Below are 17,968 nucleotides of genomic sequence, written 5' to 3'. Positions count from 1 at the left end.
AGTGTCTATAATCAAAACAACAAATTTTACACAATAATATAAAATTGGTGGCATATAAATAAAAGGATTGCCGCTTTGTTCCAACTCCAGAATGTACCAATTTAATGCTGAAGTTCCATGGACATTCTACATGGCTTCAGATGGAGTTTCTCTGGCCATTTATTAGCAAGTGCTTATTGAATTGCATCAAATCTCTCTCAAAACCAGAGATTATGTGCAGTGAAGTATGTGTCAATGAAGCATCCTTTTAGAGGTTATGGGCCCCAAATGATTTCCTGAATGAAATATCCAGGATCCTAAAAGGTCACAGTGCCCAGATGTCTCTGTTTGAGTGTCTATATCTGCGGTGGTTTGTGTTATTGTGTACGGAACTGCATATGCTTTTTATATACCTTTCTTGTTTTATTGTATTGTATTACTGATGATGAACTGGAAATAGAGTTTGGAGGGTGGAGGACCTAGTCTTTTCTTTCAGCCTGAATGAGATGAGAGAATCATCCGTGCTTTAGTTATGGTCCGTAGAAAAAGGCTTGTTTTGACCAAGAAACGCAATCTGTGAGGAGAATCCCGTACTGCTGTAATGAATCTGAAATAAGGAACTGACGTAACCAGTTAATCTTTTCCTACAGAATGCTTTATAAGACTTTGCAACGAGAGGCAGCCAACACAACTCAGTACTAGACCACCTGGGAGGGAAGTATGTAGAGTAGAGGAGGGCTGTCAAAAAAAGCTGACTTGATGAGGGCCAGACCAGGCGCGGAGAGCCGGACACGCGCGGAGATCCGGACACGCGCGGAGATCCGGACACGCGCGGAGAGCCGGACACGCGCGGAGAGCCGGACACGCGCGGAGAGCCGGACATAGGGGTGGGCGATACTGGAGAAAATCATTATCACGATACTCTTCATGCAGTATCACGATACACGATATTATCACGATACTGTTTTATGCGAGTTTTTAGATTTATTATGATTATTAATAACACTTATACAAACACACAGATATTCTATTGATAATCTATTCATTTTTATGCTGCAGATAGAAAGATAGATATAGCCTAATCTAGGATTTTCATAGCATATTTTGATCAAACAATTAACATTTTTTTACCTCAAAATATTTACTAGTTGTGATGATGGTTCAGGTCATTCAAATGGGTCCAAGAAATGTTTTATGGGTTCCCATAAAATGTTTTTGAGTGTTGTGAGCTTGTAGATCGGCTATTTTCAAAACAATTTGGCTAATGTTTTCATTGTCTAGTTTGATGATTATTTTGATGCAGTAATGGGATTTTCTTCTTTCTTGAGGTAGGCTATTAAAAAGGTCTTCAAGAAGTCCTTATAAGGTTCAGGACACCTCACCTCTATTTATTTTATTTATCAGATATGAAAAGAAATCTTGTGATGCCTTACCAACAGAAACTGGGGGGAAAACAAATTACCTTATGACCACAGCAGTCAGGAAGTGTGTTATGATACAAGTTAAAGGGATATTCCACTTTCAAAAAAACTTTTGGTCATTGTATGGTCTAATCAGGCTTGTATGAACACCCTGAACAGTTTTTAATTTGCTTCATTCAGTATTTAGATATTTGATGTAAATGTTACCAGCTCCAACACGCCCAGGCCCTTTCCACATACACACCCATTGTAACTTCAAACTCCATTTTAACCATGATAGATTCATTAAAAACACCCATTATTTTTTCTGGTGACTCATTTTACCTTCCTAATACGTGAGTTTTTTCAATAACCTTTTTCTTTTATTTTTAATAATTCTTTGGGAAAATGGAAAACATTAAATACAATAATATTTTATTGAAAATAAATGAAAAAAGTTATTGAAAAAACACGGTCTGCTCACGTATTAGGAGGGTATTGTGAGTCACCAGAAAAAATAATGTGTGTTTTTAATGAATCTATCATGGTTAAAATGGAGTTTGAAGTTACAATGGGTGTGTATGTGGAGAGGGCCTGGGCGTGTTGGAGCTGGTAACATTTACATCAAATATCTAAATACTGAATGAAGCAAATTAAAAACTGTTCAGGGTGTTCATACAAGCCTGATTAGACCATACAATGACCAAAAGTTTTTTGAAAGTGTAATATCCCTTTAAGCTTTCTTTTTACAGAAGTATACTCTGTATTTTACAATGCAGATATCATCCTATTCGATATTTTAGCTTAACAAAAATATCATAGTTTTATAACTAAGCCAATTATGAAATAGACGCGAAATAGACGTGACGATTTCACCGCGATTCGCGACGACACACGCATGCATCAGCGGTGAAAACATAACAAACAAAGGACTTTACAAATAGCTACTTGTTTGTAGTTAATAAAAAAGCTCGGATTTACAAGGCGATCTCATCTAAATCACCTCTGTGGAGTGGAGACGGCCAGCACAGTGAGCACAGCTTTGCAGTGAGTGAAATGACTGATAACGGGATGGATAAAGTAGTTTGTTTGCGTCCTGTTAGTTCAATGCAATCCATTATTAAAAAATATGCTTCACTGAAAGCAGGGCAAGCTGCTGCATCACTGCTTTACAAAGTCCTCCTGTGAAAGTGAAACTAAAATCGCGGGCCAGTGGTGCAGCTTGTTCTTGTGTGCGTGTAGTGCATGCGTGCTACCCAGGGGAGGAGGGGCCGCAAGGGGACAGATCCGCCGCGACACGTTGTAGATCTGTTCTTTTTGGCGAATTACACCACCATACTATAGAAGTATAAATTAAGCAATCAAGCTGCGACTCATGGAACGTGCACTCGCTGTATATCCAGAGCCTTTTCTAAATGACTGTATCACGAGAGAAACGATATTCTGAAATGGCCTATCGTGGCAAAGCTGTATCGTCGAGACGATAATTATCGTCATATCGCACACCCCTAGCCGGACACGCGCGGAGAGCCGGACACGCGCGCGTGCTTGCGCTTGTTCACTTGCACACACCTGTGACTGGCCTGGTTTTTCTGTCACAACTACTCAGCACAGATGTACAGTATGTGACTTTACAAATTGTTTATGTATTAAGAAGAAAAGCTGCTCCAATTATTGACTTTATTTGCATTACAGTCGAAGGCTACAAGAACTTTGGTATGAGGTGAAAAAAAAAAAAACAATGCAATTTGCCCTACACTGTAGAATGCAGAGCAAAGTCATTCAAAAACATCTGAGTGTCACCAGTTCGATTCCCGAACCGGACGACCTTTGCTGCATGTCACTCCCCCCATTTCCTGTCAGTCTACTGTCCTATCAATAAAGGCATAAAAAAAAAGAAAAGAAAAATCTTTAAAAACATCTCATCTAATAGAATCCAAGGTGTTGAACTAGATTATACTGATGTGTGGAGGCCACTGTTATATTGCAGCAGTGCTCCAATCACATTATTTGATGCAATTCAATGATATTTATTTAGTAAAGCACTTGCCAATACGGTGAGAGAAAACCCATCTGAAGCCATGTAGAATGTCCAAGGAACTTCAGCATTAAATTGGTAAATTCTTGAGTTGGAACAAAGCGGCAAACCTTGATATATTTTATTTATTTGCCAATAATCTTATATCATCAAGCACAATTTTAGTAGTGCACACAGGGAGGTGAGAGCAGTCCAAGACAAGGTTTATTGAGTCATCAGAGTTCCACAGCAGATTATACTAAAGTAGAATTAGTAAACTGTTTCATAATAACTTTATCAGCTGATTCATGGTATATATTTAGATCGATGTACGGTTCTGTGAATCAATGTAGTAGAAATGTTAAAGTTGAAACTGGTTTGCAGTTTACACTCCACAAATGTATATCCACAACACAACGTTCTAATCTATCACCCTTCAGTGTGTTTTGTTATGGCTTTCACCATTTACTGTAGGTTTTCTAATTAAAGACATGTTATATTCAATTGCTTCATAGCTTTTAAGCATTACATTGAATTTTAAAAGCTCAGGACCAGTTTAACCTTACTAGTATGCAAACAAACTTTGACTGAAGACTTCAGAAGAGCATGCATTATGCCAGCGAAGCAAGGCCACCCTCCCATGCAAAGTGCTTTTTTGTTCAAAATCTTGCGTGCATTTAAAAAAAAATTATTAGGTTGAACTGGTCTTTAAGCTCTTAATCGTTGCAATAGTCTAAAAAGCAAAAAAAAGTGCCATGAAAAGTGGAACCTGTGATTATGACACCAAAAACAGTTCAACTGTACAGGTTATTAACCCATTTAGGCCTAGAATTATTGACTGCTTTAACCAGTGAAAAATAGCAGATATACAAGCTCACAGCGCTGCACCGAGTGCCGCGCTGCGAGCTTGTAGATCTGCTATTTTTGAAAAATCGTGAAAATCTTAATTTTGACCCGATTCTATAAGTGTCTTTTGAATCCTTCTAAATCTTTTTGAAAAACCCATGTTTCAATGTCAGCAATCCGGCCAGCCATCGTCAAAGAAAACGTCCTTTTCACATAACTGGAGCTCAGTTAGTCTGTTCTTGAGAGACCGCTATTCTCAAACCTTTTCATGTGAAGGACCCCCAAAATCATATGGACCCCCATCTCAAAATATTTTGTTCCAGGGACCACCCAGAAGCAAAATTTGAGTTACAAACGTTCGCTTTGAAAATACATACATTCAAAGATTTGCACACATTTTCACAACTTTTTCAAAAATAGCAGATTGGGTCACATATTCAGCATCTGGGAAGTGTGAACAACATGACATGCATGTGATGATGGCACCTTGTTGCCCAGAGAGAACCCCTATCCTTGCTGTTGGGAAACGGGTGGGTGTGGGGGACGATGGAGTCAGATCTGTCTCATGCACCACAAAAGCTCTAAAGATCCTGTAAATATCCAATCTAAACAACATGTAGAGCATGTTTTGAGTGTTCTTCTATACATATTTCATGATGCAAACTATATTTTTAAAGGCTGCCCACCCTGGAGCCTGGGTCTGCCTGACGTTAAGGGGAAGTCTTTTGTCGCCGCCGTCGTACGATTGCTTGCTCAGGGTGGGAGACGTGGAGTCTCTGCTCTACACGTTAAGTGTCTTGAGACAACGTGTTGTGATTTGACACTTTAATAAAATGCAATTGAATATACTGCAGAAAGATACCGTGGTAAACTTGTCTTTTCTGTGAACTGGAGTATTATTTAGATGTGTTGATAGAACAGGAGTGACTCCATGGAGAAGGGGGTAGCAGTGGATCAGATGAGTGGTGGCTGTATACCTGCACTGAGCCCCCATGCCTGTCCGCTGCCAGGTGGGAGGTCAGATAGGAGGAGTTTGCCTGGCGACTCGGCTGCACCTCCCATGCTCCCCGTCGGTCGGAGGCTGCCGTCTGTTCAGGGGATGTAGATGAGGGGGGTGGGGGGGTTTGGAAGTGGTGAGGGAGGTAGGTGGGGGGGTGGGTGGGGGGGGGGGGGGGGGGGTGCAATTGGGACAGGGAGGGTGGGTGATGGAATTGGAGGGAGGTGATGAGATGGGCGCTTGGGTGAGCAAGCCAAGATGTCATGCAAAGCCGTCGCACGTGAATAAATAAATAAAAATGTGTCCAAAAGTAAAGCAAGGCCCAAGCCGAGAAGATGGACGAATAACTACTGAGCCTGAGTCCAACTGAATGTTATGTTTATCGTTTTAGCCTTTAGCTTTAATGGACCTTTCACCACCATTACTTCACAATGGTGTGAGGTCACATTCTCTTCTACGTTTAGATATCAAATTTAAACATGTAGAGCATGTTTGAGTGTTTTTCTATCCATATTATTTGTTGAGGGTTTTTTGACCGCACCCCCTTTTCTGAAACATGGTGAGCCTTAATGATCGCACCTGATTTCTCATTGGCTGGTGCTGTGAGGGGCGGTCTCTGTGAGGATTGCTCTCTCTGGTGATGGCGGATGCTCCTGAGTCTATATGGACAGAGCCTACTGGCGTGGGCTGTGGACAGAGAACACAGTCTATATGGACAGACCCTACTGGTGTGGGCTGTGGACAGAGAACACAGTCTATATGGACAGAGAACACAGTCTATATGGACAGAGAACACAGTCTATATGGACAGACCCTACTGGTGTGGGCTGTGGACAGAGAACACAGTCTATATGGACAGAGCCTACTGGGCTGTGGACAGAGAACACAGTCTATATGGACAGAGCCTACTGGTGTGGGCTGTGGATGGAAAACGGTACCAACTGATCATTGAAAACTGACACGTTTCTGCTAAAAACATTACTCCTATTCGTTAATGTCTCAATAACTGTGGGCTCACTAAGGCAAGCCCGAAAATTTCACTTTGCTAGAGTGGAGCCAGACGTAGACATGCGATTGTTGACACACATCCATAAACTCACTACGCCCACAACGGTTTAGACTACAGATGTATGTTTACAATATAACGTTGACACAGGTCTCCACTGATCCTCTTATGTCATTCTATACTTTTCAAGTTGTGACCATCTGTTCAGAACCACGTTCTTCAACACTGATCAATTCCCACTATCTAACTGTGTAAGATTAGGTAACTCTTTATGCAGAGTACTGTACATTAAAAAAGTATTTCTCGTGTTATACAACAGCAACCAGTGTTACCTTAGTAAAACTACCTATTAGACCCTAGCAATCACTTTTTTACCTCAGCATCCAAATTTTAACACCAACGATACGTAAAACTATCAACACCAAGAATACTTAGTACTAGAACAGATAACAGTGTTGGTACATAACACTACGAATACTCAACATTATCAATACTTAACACTGCCAACATTCTAAAACTTCTACATAATGCCTTCCAAGACAGCGAGCAAACACTGTTTCACCAGGAACAGTATTTTATAGTTAATATATAACAATCTGTTATGCATCTTACTATTTGCCTGCCGACCCAGTCGTAAGTGTAATCAAACGTATATCCTTTCCGCTCAAACAGCTCGGTGAACAGAGTCCTCAGGTATTCGTAGTCTGGCTTCTCAAAGAAATCCAACCGCCTGACGTAGCGCAGGTACGTGGCCATCTCCTCTGAAACGGCAAGAGAATAATGTTCAAAGTATATTCTCAACTCTGGACAACATTTATGAAGTGTATTAACCCATTTAGGCCTAGAATTATTGAACGCTTTAACCAGTGAAAAATAGCAGATATACAAGCTCACAGCGTGGCACCGAGTGCCGCGCTGCAAGCTTGTAGATCTGCTATTTTTTGAAAAAGTTGTGAAAATGTGTGCAAATCTTTTAATATATGTTTTTTCAAAGCGAACGTTTGTAACTCAAATTTTGCTTCTGGGGGCAGCAAGAGCCGCTGATACAAACGACCTACGGCCTGGTCGCGACTTAGGCCACGACTTGGAGGTCGTAGGTCCCGGTTCTGGAGGTTTTGCGCGATCTCGGTCGTAATTCAGCGACCTGGGAAGTCCGCGATCGAAACTCTACGCTTGCTAAGGGAAGGGACGCGAGTTTAGAAACTCTACGCTTGCTAAGGGAAGGGACGCGAGTTTAGAAACTCTACGCTTGCTAAGGGAAGGGACGCGAGTTTAGAAACTCTACGCTTGCTAAGGGAAGGGACGCGAGTTTAGAAACTCTACGCTTGCTAAGGGAAGGAGCGCCGCGATCGAAACTCTACGCTTGCTAAGGGAAGGGACGCGAGTTTAGAAACTCTACGCTTGCTAAGGGAAGGAGCGCTCGTTTTCAACAGCGTCGGCAGGTTAGCTACTCAGTGTCGGCAGGTTAGGGTTAGGGTTAGGGTTAGGGTTAGGGTTAGGGTTAGAGTTGGGGTTAGGGTTAAGGTTAGGGTTAGAGTTAGAGTTGGGGTTAGGGTTAAGGATAGGTTTTGGTGCACCTCGCGCGGTCCAAGTGACTACAATGGAGCGCTTCCTACCTCCGGTTCAGCCAATCACAAGCTTCAAAAGGTTGAATAGCGCTGCTGCTCTAGAATATTCTGCAAAAAGACGGCCCGGGGACGACCGAGGTGGCGCAACCACGGCCGGGGGTCGCGAAACTAGACCGGCCGCGACCTAACAAGTATGTACCGCGAACTACGACCTCCAGAACCGGGACCTACGACCTCCAGGTCGTGGCCTAGGTCGCGACCAGGCCGTAGGTCGTTCGTATCAGCGGCTGTCTCTCTCTGGGGGGTCCCGGGAACTAGATATTTTGAGATGCGGGTCCGTAGTTATGGTACCTGGGAAGTTCTCACAAAGGACCTCAACAGGAGTGTTTCTTTTTGTGTCTCCTATTTTCTGGTATCGTTCTTTCAACGTGTCGGCCTGGAGAGGAAGATAGAAATAATGATGTAACGAGACTTAGAAATACAATAGATATATTTACATCAAAATGACATGGTGCTGTTCTTCTAAGACTTAGAAATACAATAGATATATTTACATCAAAATGACATGGTGCTGTTCTTCTAAGACTTAGAAATACAATAGATATATTTACATCAAAATGACATGGTGCTGTTCTTCTAAGACTTAGAAATACAATAGATATATTTACATCAAAATGACATGGTGCTGTTCTTCTAAGACTTAGAAATACAATAGATATATTTACATCAAAATGACATGGTGCTGTTCTTCTAAGACTTAGAAATACAATAGATATATTTACATCAAAATGACATGGTGCTGTTCTTCTAAGACTTAGAAATACAATAGATATATTTACATCAAAATGACATGGTGCTGTTCTTCTAAGACTTAGAAATACAATAGATATATTTACATCAAAATGACATGGTGCTGTTCTTCTAAGACTTAGAAATACAATAGATATATTTACATCAAAATGACATGGTGCTGTTCTTCTAAGACTTAGAAATACAATAGATATATTTACATCAAAATGACAGGTGCTGTTCTTCTAAGTGATACATTTTAGGCATCCAGCAGACGCTCTAATCTACAGCGATTTACAATAAGCAAAGACAACACAAGGCAATACATCAAATAGTGATCTAGGCTTATAGGTAAACCAGGAACCCATCACCACCAGTCTACAGTAGAATAACCAAAACAATCTAGAATCTGTACAGTGAAACTATGGGGCTTTTAAGCCGTGACATCATTTTGTAGTCAGACCTCCAAGCAGATTTATTGTCAATGTGTGTCCCTCGCTATTTCAACAGATCCGAGACAAAAATAACAATTCTACCACTTTCCTGTCAACAAGTAAGAGAAGACAAATTAGTTAATAGTAAAAATAGTCAAAAAGATTCACAGGCGCTGGGGCCTTTTGGCCCCAAAAGTTCTCCTCTGCCTACAAAATGATGTCAGACGTACTGTAAGAGCCCCATACACACTATAAGATGATGCCTGTATACATACAGTAACATGCTACCGGTATCTAAATGACATTCTAGCCTTTTGCATATGCCTGCAAGGTTGTGGAGGCCAGGGCAAGTTCTACGGGCTATGGTGGAGTCTGAAGAAGATTGGGAGTGAGTCTGCAGTTCTAATTTCAATGGGGAGTTTATTCCACAGTTTGGGACACAGAAGGGAGAAATGTCTGGGCCGTATGGAGCGTTGTCCCGGATGTTTTAGGGAAGGTTCAGACAGCTTCCCTGTGTTAGTTGATCTTAGTGAGCGGGAGGGGAGGGGTGGTAGGGTTGGATCTGGCTTTGAAGATATGGGGGTGCAATACCTTTAGTTGCTTTGTAGGCCAACATCAGTGTTTTGAACTCTGTGTGGGCATTAACTGGGAGGGAGCGGAGAAGGAGGGAGACATGTGATTTTTTTTGGCTGGCTGAAGACCAAGCATGCTGCGGCATTCTGGAATCATTTGGAGAGGCTTAAGTGCACATGCTGGGAGGCCAGTAAGGAGAATTATAGTAGTCAGGTTTTGCTATGACTGCTATCTGGATGAGGAGCTGGGCTGACTCCTGGGTGAGGAAGGGTCTGATCCCTCCAATGTTAGAGTGTGAAAGTACAGTACAGGATTGAGTGACAACTGCAATGTGTGCCTTGCAAACAATACAATAACATTTTCATGTAGACATCGACCCTTCCAAGCCTTGCAGCTCAGTGGCCTTGTGGTTAGTGTCCGCACTGGGAGGTTGGGGTTCGATCCCCAACCCAGTGCCTCCCTGCTTGGCACTCAGCATCAAGAGTCCCTGCGACCCCAGGGAGTGTACAACAAGCAGCCTCAGCTACAGAAACAGGAGACAGGCTCCTGCCCTATGGCCTTCATGGCTTGGCAAGGCTTACTTAAGCCCCACCCCATAACAGAGATTGTCCAATGCCAAGTTGCCAACTTAGTAACCGTTGCTACTTGCTAACAGCCATTGACTAGGACAAGCTCCCCATCATGCCATATAAGTCTAGTTAGTCTACGTCCATAATCTACATGATAATCAGCAGCATTACTAAAAGAAATGTGAATACCATAATAACACTATAGTGCAGGGGTCTTCAACGTGTTCAGGCCAAGGACCCCTTAGTTGAGAGAGAGATGAAGCAGGGACCCCCACAACCTGTTCATAGATTCCATATAGTTTCATCGTTTGACAGCACAATCATTAGTGTATTTTGGATTCATGTCAATTTGTGTTTTCAAATATTTAACCAATTGACCCGTCAATACTTAATAAACTTGACCTTTCACTCTGTACTTAGTCTGCTCTTTTTCCCCTCTACACCAAAGCTCTTAGCCAAAAATAGCCGATCTACAAGCTCACAGTAGATCTGCTATTTTTGGCTAAAGTTCTCAGAATATGGACACTACAGTTCAAGTGGTTAATATAAAAAAGAAGAAAGGAAAAGTTTCTATCACAAAAAGATTTGGACCCCCTGCAGTAACTCTGGGGACCCCTGTTGAAGACCCCTGTTATAGTGAAATGCTGCTGCACAATCTGCATGTTTGTGTAAGATTGCTTAACATTTATGATTCATTGCACTTCTACATAACTGTAATCAATATCTAAACAGAATGCATACCTTTAGTCCTTGCCAAGGCAGACTACCACGGAGGAAATACATGAACATGTGACCTAAGGCCTCGAGGTCATCTCGCCTGCTTTGCTCTATAAAAGAGAGAAAAGATTACAATAACATTAAAAAACTAAAAGAAAGTGCTGTATGGATTACATTAAAAAAAAACAATTTTCTTTCATGACTGTTATCATTAAACAGGTAGCCTGGCCTATGTATGGTTGTATAGTCCAACTCTATAGTTGAACTTATTTTAAGACAGTGAACATTAAATGTTCCACAAATAGCTCAAATATGGTCACATCTGCTCAAGTAAGCTAGCCCGTTAACTGTTGGGTGTCTGACTGGTCTCAATAATGCCTCCCCCTGGCCAGCCGGGGCGCCTGATGGAGGGGAAAGGAACAGGTTGGAATAACGTGTTCCTTCCACGCGCTACGCCCAAACCAGGGAAATATCCACTGTCAGGTGAAAAGAAGCAACTTGGACTCCTCATGCATAGAAGGAAGCATGAGGTCAGTCCGTTGTCTCCCCAGGCGCGGCAGAGGGAGAGCAGAGCCCAGGATTACATAGGCAATTGGCACTGGGTGGAAAAAATGGGTTACAAAATTATGGGATAAAAATGTATAGTTAAAAAACTGTTGGGTGTCTGCTATAAAGTTTCTTGAGACTACTTGTTGCGATTTGACAATTTAATAAAATGTAATGGGCATTAGGAATTTCCCTAATGCCCATAATATGGTCTCCAGCCATGGTAAAGATGGTGGTAAAGATTGATTGATTGATTGATTGAAGACTTTATTAGAAGTTTGCATAGGAAAAGGTACAGTTTCATGACGGTACAGTTCACTGGTACAAGGTCTACTAAAAGGAGATCCATGAAAAGACTAAGCTTATTTCCACAGGAAACCATTTAAGTATCTCATATAACATTGAATGACAGACAAATAGAACACAGTACTATGCAGTAGATATGTAAAGAAAAAACAAAAAAGAAAACAGTAATTAAAAACAAACAGTAAGTATATACAAAGAAGGGGCAGGGGAGGGTAGGGTTGGGCTACTGTAGGTTAGTTTTTTTACCAGTTGCGTCCATTTTACCAGATGCCAGTCAGTGTTATGAGTTATGACGCTACAGTCTCAGAGGCACTAGCATGGTAAAGGGCTTTGGATACATGGTGCATGTAAATGCATGTAAATGCACCATGTACCAATGCACCAATTCTTTTACCTCTACTCCACTATATCTCAAAGGCAAATATTGCACTTTGCTCAACTACAATTTTTTTGAAAACTTCAGTTACTAGTTACTTTGTAGATTTTGATTATTATTACAAACCATACATTACCCACTTCAGCCAATTCGTTTCGGCCATTTGAACATATCTGATCTACAAGCTCACAATGAGTCTCGAATCTCGATACATGAGCTGGTAGATCTGCTATTTTCAAAAGATCTTTTGTACGTTTTCTGTATTTGAATACTTGTGAAACAGGGTTTTTTGAGTAATGAGCGCTCCATTTTGATAATACTTTTGTACTTTTACTCATGTAAATGTTTACTACAAGACTTTTAACAGAGAATTTCTACATTGCAGCACTGGTCATTTTTTTGGTTTTTGTCACATTCCTAAGCCTATAATTTGATGTGATTTGTGTCTCCATAGGGAACAAAGCAGGCTCTTTCTAACTTAAAGGGGTTAACCATCCCTTTAAGTTAGAAATATGAGTACTTTTTTCCACCACTGCAATTTAGGCAAGGAGAACAATCCTGGTGTGGAGCTTAAATGCACATTGCCTTTAGTTCTTACCTTTGCCCAGATGTGTATTGATGGACATGTATCAGGCCTTTAGTTCTTACCTTTGCTAGGGCTGTCACAATTATTACATAATCGTCAAATTGTGATTATTTGACATAATCGCGATTCTTTTTCATAATCGTCATAATCATTTCCATGTTGAAAAACGTTCATGTATTTAAAAAAAAGAGAGTCAAAAATAGATCGCGACGCGTTGTGAGCTTGTAGATCGGCTATTTCCACTATTTTTGACTCTTTTTTAAGTGTAAAGTTGTCAAATATGTCAGTAATTTCTTTGGATATTTAGGCTATGTGTCATATCTACCATGTGCAACTTAAAAGCCTAAAAGCCAAACAGAAACGTAATTGTCATTGACAAAAACACAATTAAATCGTTAATCGCAATTATTTGAGGGACAAATAATCGTCATGTAAAATGTCATAATTGTGACAGCCCCAACCTTTGCCCAGGTGTGTATTGATGGACGTGTACCTTACCTTTGCCCAGATGTGTATTCAGGGGCGTCACACCAAATTCTGGGCCCTGGGTACAAGGATTCACTGTGGGCCCCCCATGAATGTTAACTATTGAAAAATAGCAGATATACAAGCTCACAGCTTGTAGATCTGCTATTTTTGAAAATTGTGAAAATGTGTGCAAGAAAACTGTTTCCATGTCAGTGATGCTCAAACCTTTTCATGTGAAGGACCCCCCAAAATGATATGAATTTGGCCACGGATCCCATCTCAAAATATTTGGTTCCAGGGACCCCCCCGGAAGCAAAATTTGAGTTACAAATGTTCGCTTAAAAAAATACATATTCAAAGATTTGCACACATTTTCACGACTTTTCAAAAATAGCAGATCTACAAGCTCACAGCGCGGTGTGAGCTTGTATATCTGCTATTTTTCAATAGATAAAGTTATTAGGGCCCCTCCACCTTGGGCCCTGGTAACTCAGTCCCACTTTCCTACCCCTTGTGACGCCCCTGTGCGTATTGATAGACATGTATCTTACCTTTGCCCAGATGTGTATTGATGGACATGTCTTTAGTTCTTACCTTTGCCCAGGTGTGTATTGATGGACATGTACCGGGCGGTGCCGGTCAGACTCTTGTGTTCGCGGTATGGAATGTGTTTCTTGGTCTCCGGGTCGATGTACTCCTTGGCCAGGCCAAAGTCAATGATGTGGATAATGTGTTCCTTTTTGTTCCCTTGCCGTCCAATGAGAAAGTTCTCAGGTTTTACGTCTCTATAAATGAGGTTTTTAGAGTGCACATATTCCATCCTGGAGATCTGCAGTGGGACAAACGATACAGGAAGAGTCAGCAAATGGAAAGTAGTATATATGCTGCAGCACAAAGCACATAATACTAGAAATTAGGCTTTTTAGACAAGAAATCTATAAGTAATTAAACCCATAAATTAAACATTTGTGCAACGGTTGCTTTCAATATTCAACCAGTAAGACTCCCTAATCGGGAGATAAGCGACCATCAGGTCACAGCGTGATTTTAGGGCAAAATCTAGGAGCAGTGTGCAAAAATGTGCCTGAAGGTGGCGCTATATGGGACAGATCCATGTTGATGACATGAGTGTAGACATACTGTGTAGCGATTTGCGTGATTTTAGGGCAAAATCTGTAGGAGCAGTGTCCAAAAATGCGTTTTAAAAAATCGGCCTGAAGGTGGCGCTAAATGGGAGAGATCCATGTTGATGACATGAGTGTAGAGCAAGTGTGTACCGATTTGCGTGATTTTAGGTCAAAATTTGTAGGAGCAGTGCAAAAAATGTGTTTTGCAAGAATGGGCCTCGCGGTGGCGCTAGAAGAGGGATATGTGAGAAATGATGGAGGTTGTGGTTGTGGTTTGGCAGGCAAGGAGTATGTGTGCAAGGCCAACGTGTGACAGACAGACTGACTGACTGACTGACGGACGGACGGACGGACTCACACAGCTGGTCGAGGTTTTGACAGTAACTGCGACCTGGCGGTCGCAATAAAAAACATACATCACACATTTCATATACGTCACTACATTATATTCGGGGATCGCTTGAACAGAATGATACAGTAGTAGAATCTTGATACCCTGCAGAAGCTGTTCTAACTTTTTGCATACCAGTTAACAAGCATGTGGTCAACATCTGTTTGTTTCTCTGGTTGTAAAAAAAGAGAGAAAAAAGAAAAGAAATCCAGTGACTGATTTACTCAGCTAATGGAGATGTGTACACAATACACATACGGGATGGGACGATAATAGTCAATTCGTTTTACGCGATAAAAAAAAAAAGCTCACAATAATCGTATTTAATTTATCATGAAATTGTCCTTAGTCATACACAAGGACGAATTAGCTTATGTTCAGCTGTAAATTCAGTACCACTTAAACCCTCCTAGACCTGATAAAACAGACCTACTGTATAAAGAGCGCAATTTGTTGCGATCTTATTTCGCTCTACACAAATTGTTTTGCCATAAATAAAGCAGATCTAGTTCACAACGTGTTGCTTGTAGATCACGTTGCAACACGTTGTCAGCTTGTAGATCTGCTATTTTTGGCAAACGTCCCTCCCCCAGGATAGGGTTGCTGGGGGTTCAAGTGTTAAAAAAAATTTGTCATTTTAGATTTTAAGCATTTTTGTTTATCGCTCTAATATCTGAATTGCGGGAATGCCACAATAATCGAGACGTGCAAGTTTCATGTGGACCCATCCTCTAAACGTGTCCTGCTGGGTGGAACCTCTTTGCTGTGAACTCACCAACTGAATGGCTATCATAAGGACAGTGTGAACTCACCAACTGAATGGCTATCATGAGGACAGTGTGAACTCACCAACTGAATGGCTATCATAAGGACAGTGTGAACTCACCAACTAAATGGCTATCATGAGGACAGTGTGAACTCACCAACTGAATGGCTATCATAAGGACAGTGTGAACTCACCAACTGAATGGCTATCATGAGGACAGTGTGAACTCACCAACTGAATGGCTATCATGAGGACAGTGTGAACTCACCAACTGAATGGCTATCATAAGGACAGTGTGAACTTACCAACTGAATGGCTATCATGAGGACAGTGTGAACTCACCAACTAAATGGCTATCATAAGGACAGTGTGAACTCACCAACTAAATGGCTATCATGAGGACAGTGTGAACTCACCAACTGAATGGCTATCATGAGGACAGTGTGAACTCACCAACTGAATGGCTATCATAAGGACAGTGTGAACTTACCAACTGAATGGCTATCATGAGGACAGTGTGAACTCACCAACTAAATGGCTATCATGAGGACAGTGTGAACTCACCAACTAAATGGCTATCATAAGGACAGTGTGAACTCACCAACTAAATGGCTATCATGAGGACAGTGTGAACTCACCAACTGAATGGCTATCATAAGGACAGTGTGAACTCACCAACTAAATGGCTATCATAAGGACAGTGTGAACTCACCAACTAAATGGCTATCATAAGGACAGTGTGAACTCACCAACTAAATGGCTATCATAAGGACAGTGTGAACTCACCAACTAAATGGCTATCATGAGGACAGTGTGAACTCACCAACTGAATGGCTATCATGAGGACAGTGTGAACTCACCAACTGAATGGCTATCATAAGGACAGTGTGAACTTACCAACTGAATGGCTATCATGAGGACAGTGTGAACTCACCAACTAAATGGCTATCATGAGGACAGTGTGAACTCACCAACTAAATGGCTATCATAAGGACAGTGTGAACTCACCAACTAAATGGCTATCATGAGGACAGTGTGAACTCACCAACTGAATGGCTATCATGAGGACAGTGTGAACTCACCAACTGAATGGCTATCATAAGGACAGTGTGAACTCACCAACTGAATGGCTATCATAAGGACAGTGTGAACTCACCAACTGAATGGCTATCATAAGGACAGTGTGAACTCACCAACTGAATGGCTATCATGAGGACAGTGTGAACTCACCAACTGAATGGCTATCATGAGGACAGTGTGAACTCACCAACTGAATGGCTATCATGAGGACAGTGTGAACTCACCAACTGAATGGCTATCATGAGGACAGTGTGAACTCACCAACTAAATGGCTATCATAAGGACAGTGTGAACTCACCAACTGAATGGCTATCATAAGGACAGTGTGAACTCACCAACTGAATGGCTATCATAAGGACAGTGTGAACTCACCAACTAAATGGCTATCATAAGGACAGTGTGAACTCACCAACTGAATGGCTATCATAAGGACAGTGTGAACTCACCAACTGAATGGCTATCATAAGGACAGTGTGAACTCACCAACTGAATGGCTATCATGAGGACAGTGTGAACTCACCAACTAAATGGCTATCATAAGGACAGTGTGAACTCACCAACTAAATGGCTATCATAAGGACAGTGTGAACTCACCAACTGAATGGCTATCATGAGGACAGTGTGAACTCACCAACTAAATGGCTATCATAAGGACAGTGTGAACTCACCAACTGAATGGCTATCATAAGGACAGTGTGAACTCACCAACTAAATGGCTATCATAAGGACAGTGTGAACTCACCAACTGAATGGCTATCATAAGGACAGTGTGAACTCACCAACTGAATGGCTATCATGAGGACAGTGTGAACTTACCAACTGAATGGCTATCATGAGGACAGTGTGAACTCACCAACTGAATGGCTATCATAAGGACAGTGTGAACTCACCAACTAAATGGCTATCATGAGGACAGTGTGAACTCACCAACTGAATGGCTATCATAAGGACAGTGTGAACTCACCAACTAAATGGCTATCATGAGGACAGTGTGAACTCACCAACTGAATGGCTATCATAAGGACAGTGTGAACTCACCAACTGAATGGCTATCATGAGGACAGTGTGAACTCACCAACTAAATGGCTATCATGAGGACAGTGTGAACTTACCAACTGAATGGCTATCATGAGGACAGTGTGAACTCACCAACTGAATGGCTATCATGAGGACAGTGTGAACTCACCAACTGAATGGCTATCATGAGGACAGTGTGAACTCACCAACTGAATGGCTATCATGAGGACAGTGTGAACTCACCAACTAAATGGCTATCATGAGGACAGTGTGAACTCACCAACTGAATGGCTATCATGAGGACAGTGTGAACTCACCAACTAAATGGCTATCATAAGGACAGTGTGAACTCACCAACTAAATGGCTATCATGAGGACAGTGTGAACTCACCAACTAAATGGCTATCATA

The 17,968-nt window shown here is 41.5% G+C and overlaps 1 protein-coding gene across 2 annotated transcripts in view; it reads right to left on the bottom strand.

Moving 5' to 3' along the window:
- The window catches only part of csnk1g1 (casein kinase 1, gamma 1), a 48,258-nt gene that overhangs the window by 10,206 nt on the left and 20,084 nt on the right, over positions 1 to 17,968 (bottom strand). For both annotated transcript variants that reach the window (XM_080729711.1, XM_080729712.1), the window contains exons 5-10: positions 13,772 to 14,006; positions 10,920 to 11,005; positions 8,165 to 8,249; positions 6,858 to 7,006; positions 5,819 to 5,926; positions 5,220 to 5,330 (exon numbers count right to left, since the gene is read on the bottom strand). In XM_080729711.1, coding sequence (XP_080585837.1) covers positions 5,220 to 5,330; positions 5,819 to 5,926; positions 6,858 to 7,006; positions 8,165 to 8,249; positions 10,920 to 11,005; positions 13,772 to 14,006 — 774 coding nt within the window. The remainder of the gene's footprint in view (positions 1 to 5,219; positions 5,331 to 5,818; positions 5,927 to 6,857; positions 7,007 to 8,164; positions 8,250 to 10,919; positions 11,006 to 13,771; positions 14,007 to 17,968) is intronic.

The sequence above is a fragment of the Nannobrachium achirus genome (genome assembly GCF_963921795.1).
Source record: "Nannobrachium achirus genome assembly, chromosome: 7".
NCBI lineage: Eukaryota > Metazoa > Chordata > Actinopteri > Myctophiformes > Myctophidae > Nannobrachium > Nannobrachium achirus.
Note: the sequence above shows the minus strand (reverse complement) of the source record. Positions and strands in the feature narration are given on the sequence as shown.